Source organism: Zea mays, chromosome 4 (genome assembly GCF_902167145.1).
Source record: "Zea mays cultivar B73 chromosome 4, Zm-B73-REFERENCE-NAM-5.0, whole genome shotgun sequence".
Lineage (NCBI taxonomy): Eukaryota > Viridiplantae > Streptophyta > Magnoliopsida > Poales > Poaceae > Zea > Zea mays.
The window spans coordinates 85,315,014-85,328,637 of record NC_050099.1 but is presented as its reverse complement, the minus strand read 5'-3'; the positions used below and the strand labels follow the sequence as shown (position 1 = coordinate 85,328,637).

Here is a 13,624-nt window from a genome sequence, read left to right as displayed (position 1 = left end):
GAGCGTCTAATCAAATGGGGAAAATAGATTCATGCCCACCGACGTCTTAGATGAACAAGCAAAAAAGACCATGGAAGAAAAATAAGATGAACACATGGGAAAAAAAGAGGGTCTAATCAGGAGTACTCTCTAATCATATCGACATAAAAACCAATTACTACCTCCTTCCCCAAATCTTCCCTTCATGAAGATGAGGGAAGATATATCCATGGCCATGGTCATCAATCAATTCTATACAAACAAAAAAACATCAATTAAAACAAACGATCTTACTGGCGTCTTGGATCATCTCTGAAAGTCGCCTAGAGGGGGTGAATAGGCGAAACTTGAAATTTATAACTTTAAACGCGCACTAAGGTCGGGGGATAGCGTTACAATTAAATTCAAGTCGGAAAGAGAGGGAAAACAAATCAACCAAGAAATAAAGTGAGTGAACACGGTGATTTGTTTTACCGAGGTTCGGTTCCAAAGAACCTAGTCCCTATTGAGGAGGTCACAAAGACTGGATCCATTTCAACCCTTTCCCTCTCTCAAACGGTCACTTAGACCGAGTGAGCCTTCTTCCTTAATCTCACGGGTCACTAAGACCTCGCAAGGACTACCACACACTTGGTGTCTCTTGCCTCGCTTGCAAATCACTTGAGAATAAGAATGGGAAAAAAAGAAAGGCAATCCAAACGACAAGAACTCAAATGAACACAAAAATCTCTCTCTCACAAGCCACTAAGTGTTTGGAATGAATTTGGGGCTTAGAGGTGATTTGATCTTTTGTATTGTGTCTTGGAGTGAATGCTAGAGCTCTTTGTATTGAATGTGATCTTCAGAAAACTTGGATGCTCAATGTTGTGGTGGTTGGGGGTATTTATAGCCCCCAACCACTTAGGTAGCAGTTGGGGAGGCTGCTGGCGATGGGCGCACCGGACAGTCCGGTGCGCCACCGGACAGGCACTGTGCACTGTCCGGTTCCCCGCCATGTCACCCAATCGTTAGGGTTCAGAGCGAAGTCGATCGTTGGAGCTTTTTCCTCTTGCGGCATCGGATAGTCTGGTGCCACACCAGACAGTCCGGTGCCCTCTGACTTCGCGGCTCTGACTTCTGCCGCAGCACTGTGGCTCACTGTAGCACTTTGCAGAGTCGAACGTTGGCGCTGGATAGTCGTTGCCCGCTGGCTCATCGGACAGTCTAGTGGCACACCGGACAGTCCGGTGAATTATAGCGGAGCGCGCCTTCGTTTTCCCGAGAGTGGTTGGTTGACACCTGTACGGCCCTGGTGCACCGGACACAGTCCGGTGGCACACCGGACAGTCCGGTGCGCCATTTTTCAGCCCACTCGATTCCTTTTGCTCTTTTTAAATTGAGTCCCTAACTCGAATCTTTTATTGGTTTGTGTTGAACCTTATGCACCTGTAATACATGAATTCTAGGAAAAGGTTAACCCTATTTCCCTTTCAATCTCCCCCTTTTTGGTGATTGATGATAACACAAACCAAAGCAAATATAAAGTGTAGAAATGTAACTAGTTTGCATTTAGAATGTGCATAGGTTACTTGGGAGTTAAACCAATTGAATATCTCACTAAATATGAATGGATTGCTTTTTCTTTTATTTAACATTTTGGACCACATTTGCACCACTTGTTTTGTTTTTGCAAATACTTTTGGAAAATCTTTTCAAAGTCTTTTTGCAAATAGTCAAAGGTATATGAATAAGATTGCAAGAAGCATTTTTCAAGATTTGAAAACTCTCCCCCTGTTTCAAATGCTTTTCCTTTGACTAAATAAAACTCCCCCTGAATGAACTTCTCCTCTTAGAGGGTTTTGAAATAGATACCAAATTAAGGTTTGATTTTTAAAGATACCAATTGAAGGATTAATTGTAAATTAGATACCAATCGAAAATACCAAGTAAAACTTCATTTTGAAATTTTTTGAAATGGTAGTTGTGCGGTCCTTTTGCTTTGGGCTTAATATTTTATCCCCCTTTCGCATTAATCGCAAAAAACAGAGACTTCGAGAGCCCTTATAATACTTTCTCCCAAATGGTAATATAAATATGAGTGAAGGGTTATACCAATTGAGAGTGGAGAAACAACGACAAAGAGTAGATGATACCGTTAGAGATGGAGTGGAAGCCTTGTCTTTGCCGAAGATTCCATTTCCCTTTCAATCTACGACTTAGTATAGAAATACACTTCAAAGCATATTAGTCGTAGCCTTGGTACAAGAATAATAAGAAATATGCATTTGTACCAAAATGAAAGAGACATGATCAAAGGTATATAAATGAGCTATGTGCGCAATGTTTCAATCAAAATTCTGAGAATCAAGTATATTTAGCTCATTCCTAAGTTTGCTAATGGTGTTCTCATCTAGTGGCTTGATAAAGATATCAGCTAATTGGTTTTGGGTATTAACATAAGCAATTTCGATATCTCCCTTTTGTTGGTGATCCCTCAGAAAGTGATATCGAATGTCTATGTGCTTAGTGCGGCTGTGTTCAACGGGATTATTCGCCATGCGGATTGCACTCTCATTATCATATAGGAGAGGGACTTTGCTCAATTTGTAGCCATAGTCCCCAAGGATTTGCCTCATCCAAAGTAATTGCGCACAACAATGGCCTGCGGCAATGTACTCAGCTTCGGCGGTGGAAAGAGCTACTGAGTTTTGTTTCTTTGAAGCCCATGACACCAGGGATCTCCCCAGAAACTGACAAGTCTCTAATGTGCTCTTCCTATCAATTTTACACCCTGCCCAATCGGCATCGGAATATCCTATTAAATCAAACGAGGATCCCTTGGGGTACCAAAGCCCTAACTTAGGAGTGTAAACTAAATATCTCATGACTCTCTTTACGGCTGTCGGAGAGGAAATCTCCGGGCGGGTGGCAGAGTGCACCCGCCCTAAATCCTAAGATGAGGAGGGGCCTAAGCGTTTGCTTGTTGCGAGATGAAGGAATGAACACAAGAACATGCAAGAGTTTAGAGTGGTTCGGGCCGCCGGAGCGTAATACCATACTCCACTGTGTGTTATATTGCTTGAGAGCTTGAGTTGTCTTGGATGACTTGGGTCTGTGTCCTCAAGATTGAGCTTGTGTTGTAACGTCGCATGCCTCCCCTTTTATAGCTAAAGGGGGACATGTACAAGAGTACTGAGCCCCGACATGTGGGCCCAAGAACATAGCGGATGTAGCTACTAATATCTTCTGCTGGAGCAATCTTCTTGCGCCCTGACACCCGAAATCTGCGTGGTATCGGCGTGCTGGGGGAAGCTTCTCGCACAAGGGATGAGCACAGTGCACCACGCAGCACGGGCGCACTGTTTCAGCAACGGACTGGACAGGTGCGCCGTCTACAGGGTGGCACTAGCGCCGCCTGCCAGCGGAATGGACAGGACACAATAAATGCCGTGGGGGCACATCGCCTGTCAGAGAGGTGGACAGGCGGCGTGTCCTTTCCGCAATAAATGCGCGGCCCAGAGCCCTTACGTCATGCTCCGCCCGCTGGCCTATGTCACGGATAATAAGCCATGTGGTAGCATTAGACCCTCGACCGAGTGGGGAGCGGAGGCGCTCTGGATAGAGCCTGGACACGCGTCAATACCGGACCCATGCCTAGGTTGCGGCACTTCCTCTCCTGGGACCTTGTTACGGGTGGTCCGGAGCTCACTTGATGGGGTCCGAACCCTATCCAATGGCTCCGAGCTACTTTACTTTGGGGGTCCGGGTTGTGCGCATAGGGGTCATGCGCCTTCTGGGCCCAACGGTGTTGTCTCCGAGAACGCCACCTTAACTGCTCACGAGATACCCCTGGGGCTATTCCCCGCACGGCTAAGGGTAGCTGCGCAGCATCGTGCCTTCATACCGTAGTAAGGGGTACCCCTAATCCAGGGTACCGACAGTGGCCCCCGGGCCCGCCTCAGGGGAGGATGCGAGCCTACATGTGGGGCTAGTGTTTGACTGGCGATCGGTTCACTGCTCCTGCGCACCCGTTGATGCAGTTACTACCGGCCCGCCTATGGTCACGCCGACTGCCACGCCTGCCCCCACGGCTGACTGAATCGTGACCTTCGTACTTAATGTCTTTGTTGGGCCATGTGCGGAGTGCCTCGAGTCGCTGCATCAGTTTTGAAAATTTATCCTCTTAGTCTTCTGTGACGGCGTCGAGGAGGCGCGACATTGGCGTGAGCGGCGGTGCGACTTTCCTGCACCCAGGAACCGGTGCGCCGGGTGTATGACATGTGGGCCTGGGCCCCCACGCCATAGGTTGGACCACCGGTTGTAGCGAAGCTGAGGGGCGCGCAACCGCGGGGCGGTTGCATGCTCCTTCTTGTGCGGCGGTTGGCCTTCTTGACCGTTGGTTGCGGCGAAGGTGGAAGGGCGTGTAACCGCAGTGCGGTTGCACGCTCCCTGTGCGACGATTCGCCTTCTTCACGCTTCGGGCCAGCTTGTACGACGTGTGAGGCCTGGCCCCCATGTCATAGAATGGGAACCCTGGTGCGCATCAGGGGAGACCTTGCCCGTGATGCTTCGGGGCATGGGCGGGGAAATCTGCCTTTAAAAAGGTGCTCATCCCTCGGGCAGTAGCCATGCCTCGCTCCTCTTGCATTCACCGTGCCCTTCCGCCTTTCGAGCCTCTGGATAGGGCGCGCTGGTGTTCGCTGGAGGGATCCGCGTCAGGGCCACCCTCCCCAGCGGTCTCACTGCCGGGGAGCTCGCGCTCTTCGTTTCCTGCGCGGTGGTGCTGCCGATCTTGTCTTCTTCTTGCTGTTGTTGGAGGAGCGCGACCTCATGGGGGTTGGCGCTCTTCTGCCATCGCTCGACTTCAAGGATTTTCATCATGCAGCCCGACTGCAGTCTCCCGCCAGTGGTCATCTACAAGGATGACCACCAGCCTTATGGTGGAGAGAAGCGAGTCGGGCTGCGGCTTCCCCCCTGCCCTCAGCTTCAAGGATGTTCATCATCATCGCTGGGGTGGAAGGCGAGCCGAGTTGGGGTCCTACCTTCTGCATGGGCTGGTGACCCGCTTCTTCCTCCAGCATTTGGAGGAGAAGGATGTTCACCAGCCTTGCGGAGGAGGTGAACTTCGGCTACGCGGGGCCGACCGGCTGCAGGCGCCGTCAGCTGCCGCGTGTCTGGCTCCTTGGCTTAGATGGCTTTGGTGCTGCCTCCCGCCGCCAAACGGGGCGCGGCTGTTCGTCCACCGTACAAGCGACGGTCGCGCCGTGCGCAGGTCTGCCGCATCCGTGGCGTTCCCTGCGCAACCGGCTGCACTGCTCTGGCGCCGCCCAGGGGGTTGTACAAGACGTTGTACGCCGCGGCGGTGGCGGCCGCGTTCTTGGATGGTCTTGTCCTCACCCCCGTAGGAGGACGGGGGCGAGGACCTTTCTGCATGCGGTGAGGCGGCCGCCGTCGCTGGTAAGCCACCGGTGCAGAGGTGGCCGCTATCATCGGTGCTGAGGTGGTCGCCGCCGCTGGTGAGGCTGCCCGTTGCAGAGGTGGTTGCCTCCGCTGGCGAGACCACCAGCGCCACCTGCCACCAAGCCTCCAACTCTTTGGATTTAATGGCCTCGTTGTCGCCCCCCGTAGGAGGACGGGGGCGAGGACCTCTTCGCAATGGTGCACACATTGAGGCGGCCATCACTGTTGTTACGCCGTTCTAGAGGATTGCGCAAGGACAGTGGTCGCGGGCTTTCCAGCGCGACTCCGCTGGCGTCTAGTAGTTTATACCTGCAGAGTAGAGGTGGAACTAGGATTCCGCTTGAAGGCGAATGTAATACTTTTGCTTTTTGTAAGGTACTTTTGAGTACTATTTATCAAGCAGTGTTAGCACTTATCTGTGTACCGCATGTTCCTGCTATGTGTGATGTTGTTGACTCCTCCCTGGTACCTGGCCCCCCGCTTGGGATGCAGGCTTGATGTGTCAAGGTTGGTTACCAGCGTATCTAAAAAGGGTTGTCAACAACTCTCGAGAGGCAGCCTCGGCCGGGATCTGGATCTGTACACAGCTTCAGCTAGGGAGCGTTAGTAGTACACCCATAGGGTCCCCTGTCTGATATTAGCCATCCTTTGATACATGCTCGGGACTCGCAGGGTTTAGTCCGGGTGGCCAAGTTGCGTGTCCGGACCCCCTTGGGTCGCGGCTCTAGATACTAGGACTCCCATCGCAGGGTGGTGGAGTGTGTAGGCTTACGGTACGGGACCAGGCTAAGCGGCTACACGGCTCCGGACCACCCTAGGAGACAAGTGCCCATTTTCCTGAGTCGGACCCTAGGTTGTCGGACCCACATAGCTATAGTTCCAAATACTAAGGTACCCGTCACAAAATGGTGGGTTGTGCAGGCTTACGGTACGAGACCAGGCTAAGCGGCTACACTGCTCCGGACCATTCCATGGAACGAGCTCCCGTTCTTTGGAACCGGCCCCCAGGCTATCAGACCTCCCTGCTTTCGTAAAGGAGGTCCTAAACTGCAAGCCTGGCAGCTCAATTCGGATGTCGTCATGTTAGGACAGATGGGGAACCGTGCGGGTGGGTTAGATAAAAGGTATTATCTGAAAACTATAGGCCAAATCCATGGAGCAGGAAGATAAAGTTGTCATAGAAACGCGTCCGAGGGGGTGAATTTCCTCTTTATAACTTGATATGCATGGGTGTAAACCATCAGGCCAGGTTTATGTGGGCAGACCTCACCGGGCTGGTGTACACATATGCAAAATTTAATTATGAAAGGAGAAAAATCTAACCCCTCAGAGTTGCTTCTATGAACTTACTGGGATAGGAAGGGGTACTTCTTCAGCTATAGCAAAGTTGGCATCCCTCGGGTTGGCATATTTCCATCGCCTTGAGGGGTTCCTCCCTGCTGGGGTAGAGGTTACAGATCCCCTCTTGGTTCAGTACTTTGCCGCAGGATTAGGTTCCGACCCTGGGTTCCTACTATGCACGAACCGTCGACCATAGTACTTGGGCGCTTGGTTACGATGTGCATTTCGGGTTGCGACTTGACACCTGAGTCCGCCGCTTGAGTCCACGTCCTCACGTTGTAGTGGCCCCTACACAAACCCATCGAAAGGTTGGACCCGTGGGGAGTCCAGAAGGGTTTCCGGGGGGAAGGCAGACTTCGGCCCCGCAGGCCAAGTAGCACGGGGCCCCCTGGTGGTCCGTCTAGTTGCCTTCACCGGAATTGGAGTCTCCAGTGAAGACATCCTCAGGACCCCCTCGGGTGATTGATACCCGAGGTCCGGTTCGGCCACGGCCACCTCTTTGTCGTCGGCCTTTTCCTTGCCGAGTCGGCGACGAGGTGGGGAGCCATCCCCGGAAGACTGCTCGCGCCACGCGCTGACACGTTTCGCGAGGTCGATGATCTCGTGGCATTCTGCGGCACTATGGCGACCGCTGGGGTGCACGGGGCATGTGCCGCTGTTACCCCTCGGTCGTCGTGGGCGTTTGTTGCGGTCGCCCCGGCCCCCAGTCGCAGCTGCCACGACCAGAGCGGCGGAGTGCGGCTTCTCGTTGCCACAGTTCTTTTTCTTCCTTTTCTTGCCGTCCTGAGCGACGGCACCTGAGCCGCCTGCTTGGGCAGCCCCGATCTGTGGCGCTGAGTGCCACGCACGACCCTCAGCAGCCCTGGCGCACTTGTCGGCCAAAGCAAAGAGAGTGGGGACCGTTTCCACGTCATGCGTGGCCAACTTCTCCAACATCTTTTTATCACATACCCCCTGGCGGAAGGCCGTGATGATAGAAGCATCGGAGATGAGAGGTATAGTACCTCACACCTTGGTGAAGCGGGAGATAAATGTCCGGAGAGTTTCTCCGGGCTCTTGCCTCACTGCGTGGAGGTGGGCCTCCATGCCATGTTGCTGGTAAGCACTGGCGAAGTTTGCAACAAACCGCGCGCAGAGATCTTCCCAGGAGTAGATCGACCCTGGGGCAAAAATGATACATTTGAAAACTTTCATATGCATAATGAGCAAGCGCAAAAATGTACTTGGAATAGAGTTTAAGGTGTTAACAAGTTCAATGTTCAATATCACTATATATTTGGTGGTAGCATGTATTACTGAATCTGAGTAAGGAAAATAGTTAGTGACTACTTTTACTGTGGTTTAGCTACCATTTGTGATCTGCCTGCCTTTAGGGATTGTAAATTAATTATCTTAAGAGTTATAGGTGTGTATGGCGACCTATTATTACACCACCATTTATAGTGTGAGCATAAAGCCATAGACCAAGCCAAAGGCGCATGGAATTTGACTGGCGTCATGCATGTCCTACCTTTAGATTCTCATCTAGGGATTTAAGCAACAGGGGCCATGGACATCATCGTACTTTGTAATAAACGGCAAATGACTCCAACACTATATAACGTAGCCGCTATATGAAGCATCACCTGCTGCTATATTCATAGACTATGTTGACCTCAAATATAGAAATCACAAAACTGATCGAAACAAACATTTCATGTACTAATTACCTTCCATCCTCAAGAACTTCTGTTGGACACATATTGTTGGCTCCAGGTTCTGATCATCTCGACCACAACGTGGACGAGAAGGTGGTTCTTTTTTAAAAAAACGTAATGGCAGAAGCTCTGTCTCTCAATTAAGGATAAAGGAATTGATCCAGAAAAACAAGTTCTAAAACCTACACATGGTGCAACCTAGATAACAGCAACCCCACACACAATACTCATGCTGAGTCATCATTGCCGAGCTCAACACAAGAGACGAGTAACTCCGTCTCTCTAAGACGGGCATCACAAGATCAAAGGAAATTCGACTACGACTACAAACAGGAGGAAGACCGCGATGCGCATTTGTTGCCAAGCCTCGAGACACCCCCTCGAGACAGCTCCGATTTTTCATCAACGAGACATCCAAATCATGATCCTCCTCGCCCTCGACAGTAGCCAAACCTTCGAAGGTGGTTCTAAGCGAGTCAGATTTAAGTGAAACAAACGGTAACCCACAAGCACCAACCAATGTAAACTTTTCATATTTCTTTCACAATAGTACAAAATGATGTGACTTTACAAAACCACCAAGAAAATTATTTTTTATAGATGCAAAATATTTATAACTTAGAATGATATATCTAGTGCCTTGTTTGCTTGGGCCTTTTCTCACTATTAGCTTTTAGACTTTTCAAAATCCAAACGTCTCTTAGTATAGTGAGCCTCTGATTTTTTTTGTTTGTCGGAGTTCTTTGGATTTTAAAAGGTCCAAAGTCTCTGGGAAGCCCAAACAAACATGGACTAAATGTATTTTAGACCAACTATTCTCGACTATGCTAAGAACAGTTACTTAAGATGTACAACACAAATAGTACAGGTGTACCAATTCCTATGCTACATATAACATTTTGAGGCCCCTTCGGAATGCAGGAATTTCATAGGAATTATATAAGAATTTTACAGGATTTCACAGAAAAAACACAGAAAACGGGGAAAATTTTGTATGTAGATGGTAACATTATTTTTTTATGGCTACATATGTAGGAAAAGAATACAAAAGTGAACATAACTTACATAAAAATGGTACATAAACATGTTTAAAGAAAGAATGAAAGTTTAGATCAAGTTATCTTGCGAGTAAACATATTTTGATAAGTAAACGAAGATGAGAATACAGTAACAAACTCATAACTTATTTGTCTTAGAAAATCTCCAGCATGGCAAAAAAAAAAAAGACACAAGCTAGCAGGACTGTACTCAGGTTCCCAAAAGTTACATATATGGGCGGTTTAACAAACTCAAAGTAACTTTACCAGCTTCCTTTGAAGCGAAAGGTTTTGTTCTTTTCGTTGTAGTTGTAGTCCCTACTCTAAAGTAGAGATCATATGGTTGTCCAGTCACTCTCATTTATGTTAATTAATTGAAAGCTTTTCCAATCTTACTAGCTCTGGCAAAGGGAGGCAGAAAGCTTGAGGCAGCAACTGCATAACTTAAAAGAGCACCATCGGTATGACCCTCAACTAACCTACAATAAATATTTCAAATCATTACGAGAAAAAGGATGTGTCTACTGCAATTATTTTTCATGCTCAGAGATAGAATCAATGGGAACAAGGTCATAAATATATAAATATAAAAAAGAATTCAGAACAAATTCTCAGCACATGATGATGAAATGCAAGATGCATTTGGTTATATGTTCTGGTGTGTATATCCATTAATGTTTACGCACAGGAAGTTTGAAGTCTCCAAATCAAAGTAAAACCTTATACAGTATGGGTCCAAAACTTTCAGAAACAGCAACAAGCAACGATCTGCTTCATTATTATTCTATTTGATTAAGAGTGTGTGCTTACTCCACACACAAAGGAAGTTATGTTATTCGTTGATTAATTCAACTGTACACTAGATGGCTACAAAAAATGGTACTTTATTTTAATGTTCTCTCTTACATGTGAAATTGGTTTGTACATTGTACAATAACATTTGCATTCTCAGAAATGCATAAGCTAATGTTCTATGCAATTTTCCACTGCAGGCAGTTGTTGGGTCAGCAGCTTTCTGGCCTGAACGTGGGAGATTTGCAGAATTTAGAGAATAAGCTGGAGACGAGCCTAAGAAATATTCGTCTGAAAAAGGTTTCATTGCAGATTCTTCAGACTCCATCACATATTTAACAACATATATAGATACCAGTTGCTACTTTGTTTAATAACAGCCAATTTGCAGGACCAACTTTTTTTTTATCAGATTCAAGAATTAAACAGGAAGGTTTGTCCACACGACTTATTCACAATTAATAACATATTTTAGGGTCTCGCTTCACTACAAAAACTTCTTGTTTGAATTATAGGGAAGCCTCATGCACCAGGAAAGCATAGAACTATACAACAAAGTTAACCTTCTTCATCAACATAACACTGAATTACGGAGAAAGGTACATGCATCTAGAAATAGTTTGACGAAATAGGATGCAATTAGTAGAACTCATCTTTAATTTTGTTTTGTTTTATTCCACATGTCTAGTGTATGTGAATCACAAAACATCGTTTCTTTTTCATTTTTCAGGTGTATCGACAAGGAGTAAATAATGAGCAAACAAGTACTACTGTTAGACACAGTACTCGGAATACAGAGAATCTTCCGATCAATCCTGAGCTAAGTGTGCAAAGGGACAAATCAGAAACACCAAGTGTAGGGTGAGATTTTTGTCCAAACTTCAGGATAACTCAGAGTCAGTAAACCAGATGATTTAATAAAGAACACTGAAAGTGCCATATGACTTTAAATACAGTGAGGATAATTAAACCGAGTGATAAGAAATGGATATCGTTGGTTGAATCGCAAGACCTAACAGCTAAACTTTAAGCTGCTAGATGCGATTGTTTATGTATGAAGAAGAATGTTGATTTTAATTTTGCTTTTCATATAAGCTTGCCATGTATGCTATTGTAAATTGTACTCTGAATTATAAGTCCTCTTGGTTTTCTAGGTACATAGTTTTTTCTATACACCTAGATATACTATGTCTCTTGAGCTAAAACCACTTATAATTTAGAATGGAGTAACTTCAAAAGATAGTTATAAGTTAAATATTGGATGACCTTTTACCATTAGAACATAACGGAAAACAATGCACTCATCAGATAATTACAAGACATCAGAAGGAGCTATTGAGACATAAATAACGATAAAACAACGAGCTACATGATTTTTTTTCTTGCAAGAAATGCTCTTACAAAAGTCTATAAGACAAGCAGTACGTGAATTTGTCAATGGCAACAAGTACATGAGTATAGCCTCCCTGAGCTTTCTTAAAAGGTCTGATCATGTCCAGCCCCCAGCATTGCAAATGACCATGTTACAGGAATGGTCTGTAGCTGCTGTGCGGGTAAATGTTGTTGCTTTGATAAAAATTGGCAAGCTTCACATCTCTGGACTAACTCGGCAGCATCACTCTTCGTTGTTGGCCAATAGAAACCAGATCTGAAAGCCTTTCCGACCAGAGTTCTGGACGCTGCATGTACTCCGCACTGTCCGGCATGGATTTCGTCTAACAGTTGCTTCCCAATAGCCGAGTGAATGCACTTCATGAGAACTCCTGCCGCACCTCTTCTGTACAGTATGCCCCCTATGAGGGTGTAGTGTGCTGACTGCCTTGCGATGCGTTCCGTTGCCGCCTTGTCATTCGGTTCTTCTTCATTTTTTATGTACCTGATGATAGACTCTCTCCAGTCATTGGGGTCCATATACCATCAACTTCTTGCCCATGGAATCAGTCGAGCAATCCTAGTCTTTGTTTATCTGGCTTATGACCACTAGCGAATCTCCATATACCATCAGCTTCTTGATGCTGAGTGATACGGCGATGTTTAATCCGTGGATCAGTGCTTCATATTCTGCTGTATTATTTGATGCCGGAAACAATAGCTGGAGTGCATACTTGAGTTGTTCACTTCCAGGAGCAATAAAGAGAATCTCTGCATCTGCTCCTTACAACTTCTCGATACTTCGGTAGTCTCCGGGTTGTTTGGGACCTGGTGTTCAGTTCACTCAGATACGAAGTCAACCAGTGCATGAGTCTTGATTGCCGTGCGGGGCCGGAATTCTATGTCGTGAGCTCCCAGCTCGCACGCCCACTTGGCTATCCTTCCGATAGCTTCTTTGTTGTGAAGAATGTCCCCTATTGGAAATCTTGTGACTACTATGACTTTGTGGTCATCAAAGTAGTGACGGAGCTTGCGAGCGGTTAGAAGTACCGCGTATAGTAGTTTCTGGACTTGGGGATACTTCATTTTTGAGGGCCCGAGAACTTCGCTGATGTAGACCGGATGTTGCACCGGGTATGTATGTCCTTCCTCCACCCGCTCGACTACTAACGCGGTGCTCACCACGTGAGTTGTGCAGGAGATATATAACAACAGATCTTCTGCTAGCTGATTCGGCGTGGCTCGGCGTGGTGGCTTGAGTACTGGTGGTGTAGTCAGAAACTTTTTCAGTGCCTCTAGAGCTTCCTGTGCCTCTGTGGTCCACTGAAACTTGTCCACCTTTTTGAGCAATTTGTAGAATGGCATGCCTTTCTCCCCTAGCCTTGATATGAACCTGCTCAGGGCTGTCATGCATCCAGTAAGCCTCTGTACCTTTTTCTGTGATCGTGGCGCTTCCATTCTCATGATGGCCTCGATTTTTTCTAGTTAGCTTCAATTTCTCGGTGGCTGACAATGAATCCGAGTAACTTCCCTGCCGGTACTCCGATAACACACTTTTCTAGATTGAGCTTCCAACAGTATCGCCTCAAGCTGTTGAAGACCAGCCGCAAATCTTCAATGAAGTTTTCTGAGTTTTCTGTTTTGATCACCACATCATCAACATAGGCTTCCACTCGCTTGCCCAGTGATCGGCTAAGCATGTTTGAATGGCTCTCTGGTAGGTCACTCCTGCGTTCTTAAGACCGAACGACATGGAGGTATAGCAGAAAGCTCCAAATGGGGTGATGAATGCCGTTTTTTCCTCATCTTCTTTTGCCAAGCTGATCTGATAATATCCAGAATAAAAGTCTAGGAAGGACAACATAGAACAGCAAGCGGTCGAATCAACCACCTGATCTATTCTAGGGAGCCCGAAGGGATCCTTCGGACAATGCTTGTTGAGATCAGTATAGTCGACGCAGAAGCGTC

General features: G+C 47.1%; 1 protein-coding gene across 1 annotated transcript in view; it reads right to left on the bottom strand.

Moving 5' to 3' along the window:
• The window catches only part of LOC109946029 (uncharacterized), a 36,821-nt gene that overhangs the window by 1,185 nt on the left and 22,012 nt on the right, over positions 1-13,624 (bottom strand). Inside the window, exon 6 of the mRNA XM_020552568.2 lies at positions 9,890-9,972. Coding sequence (XP_020408157.1) covers positions 9,890-9,972 — 83 coding nt within the window. The remainder of the gene's footprint in view (positions 1-9,889; positions 9,973-13,624) is intronic.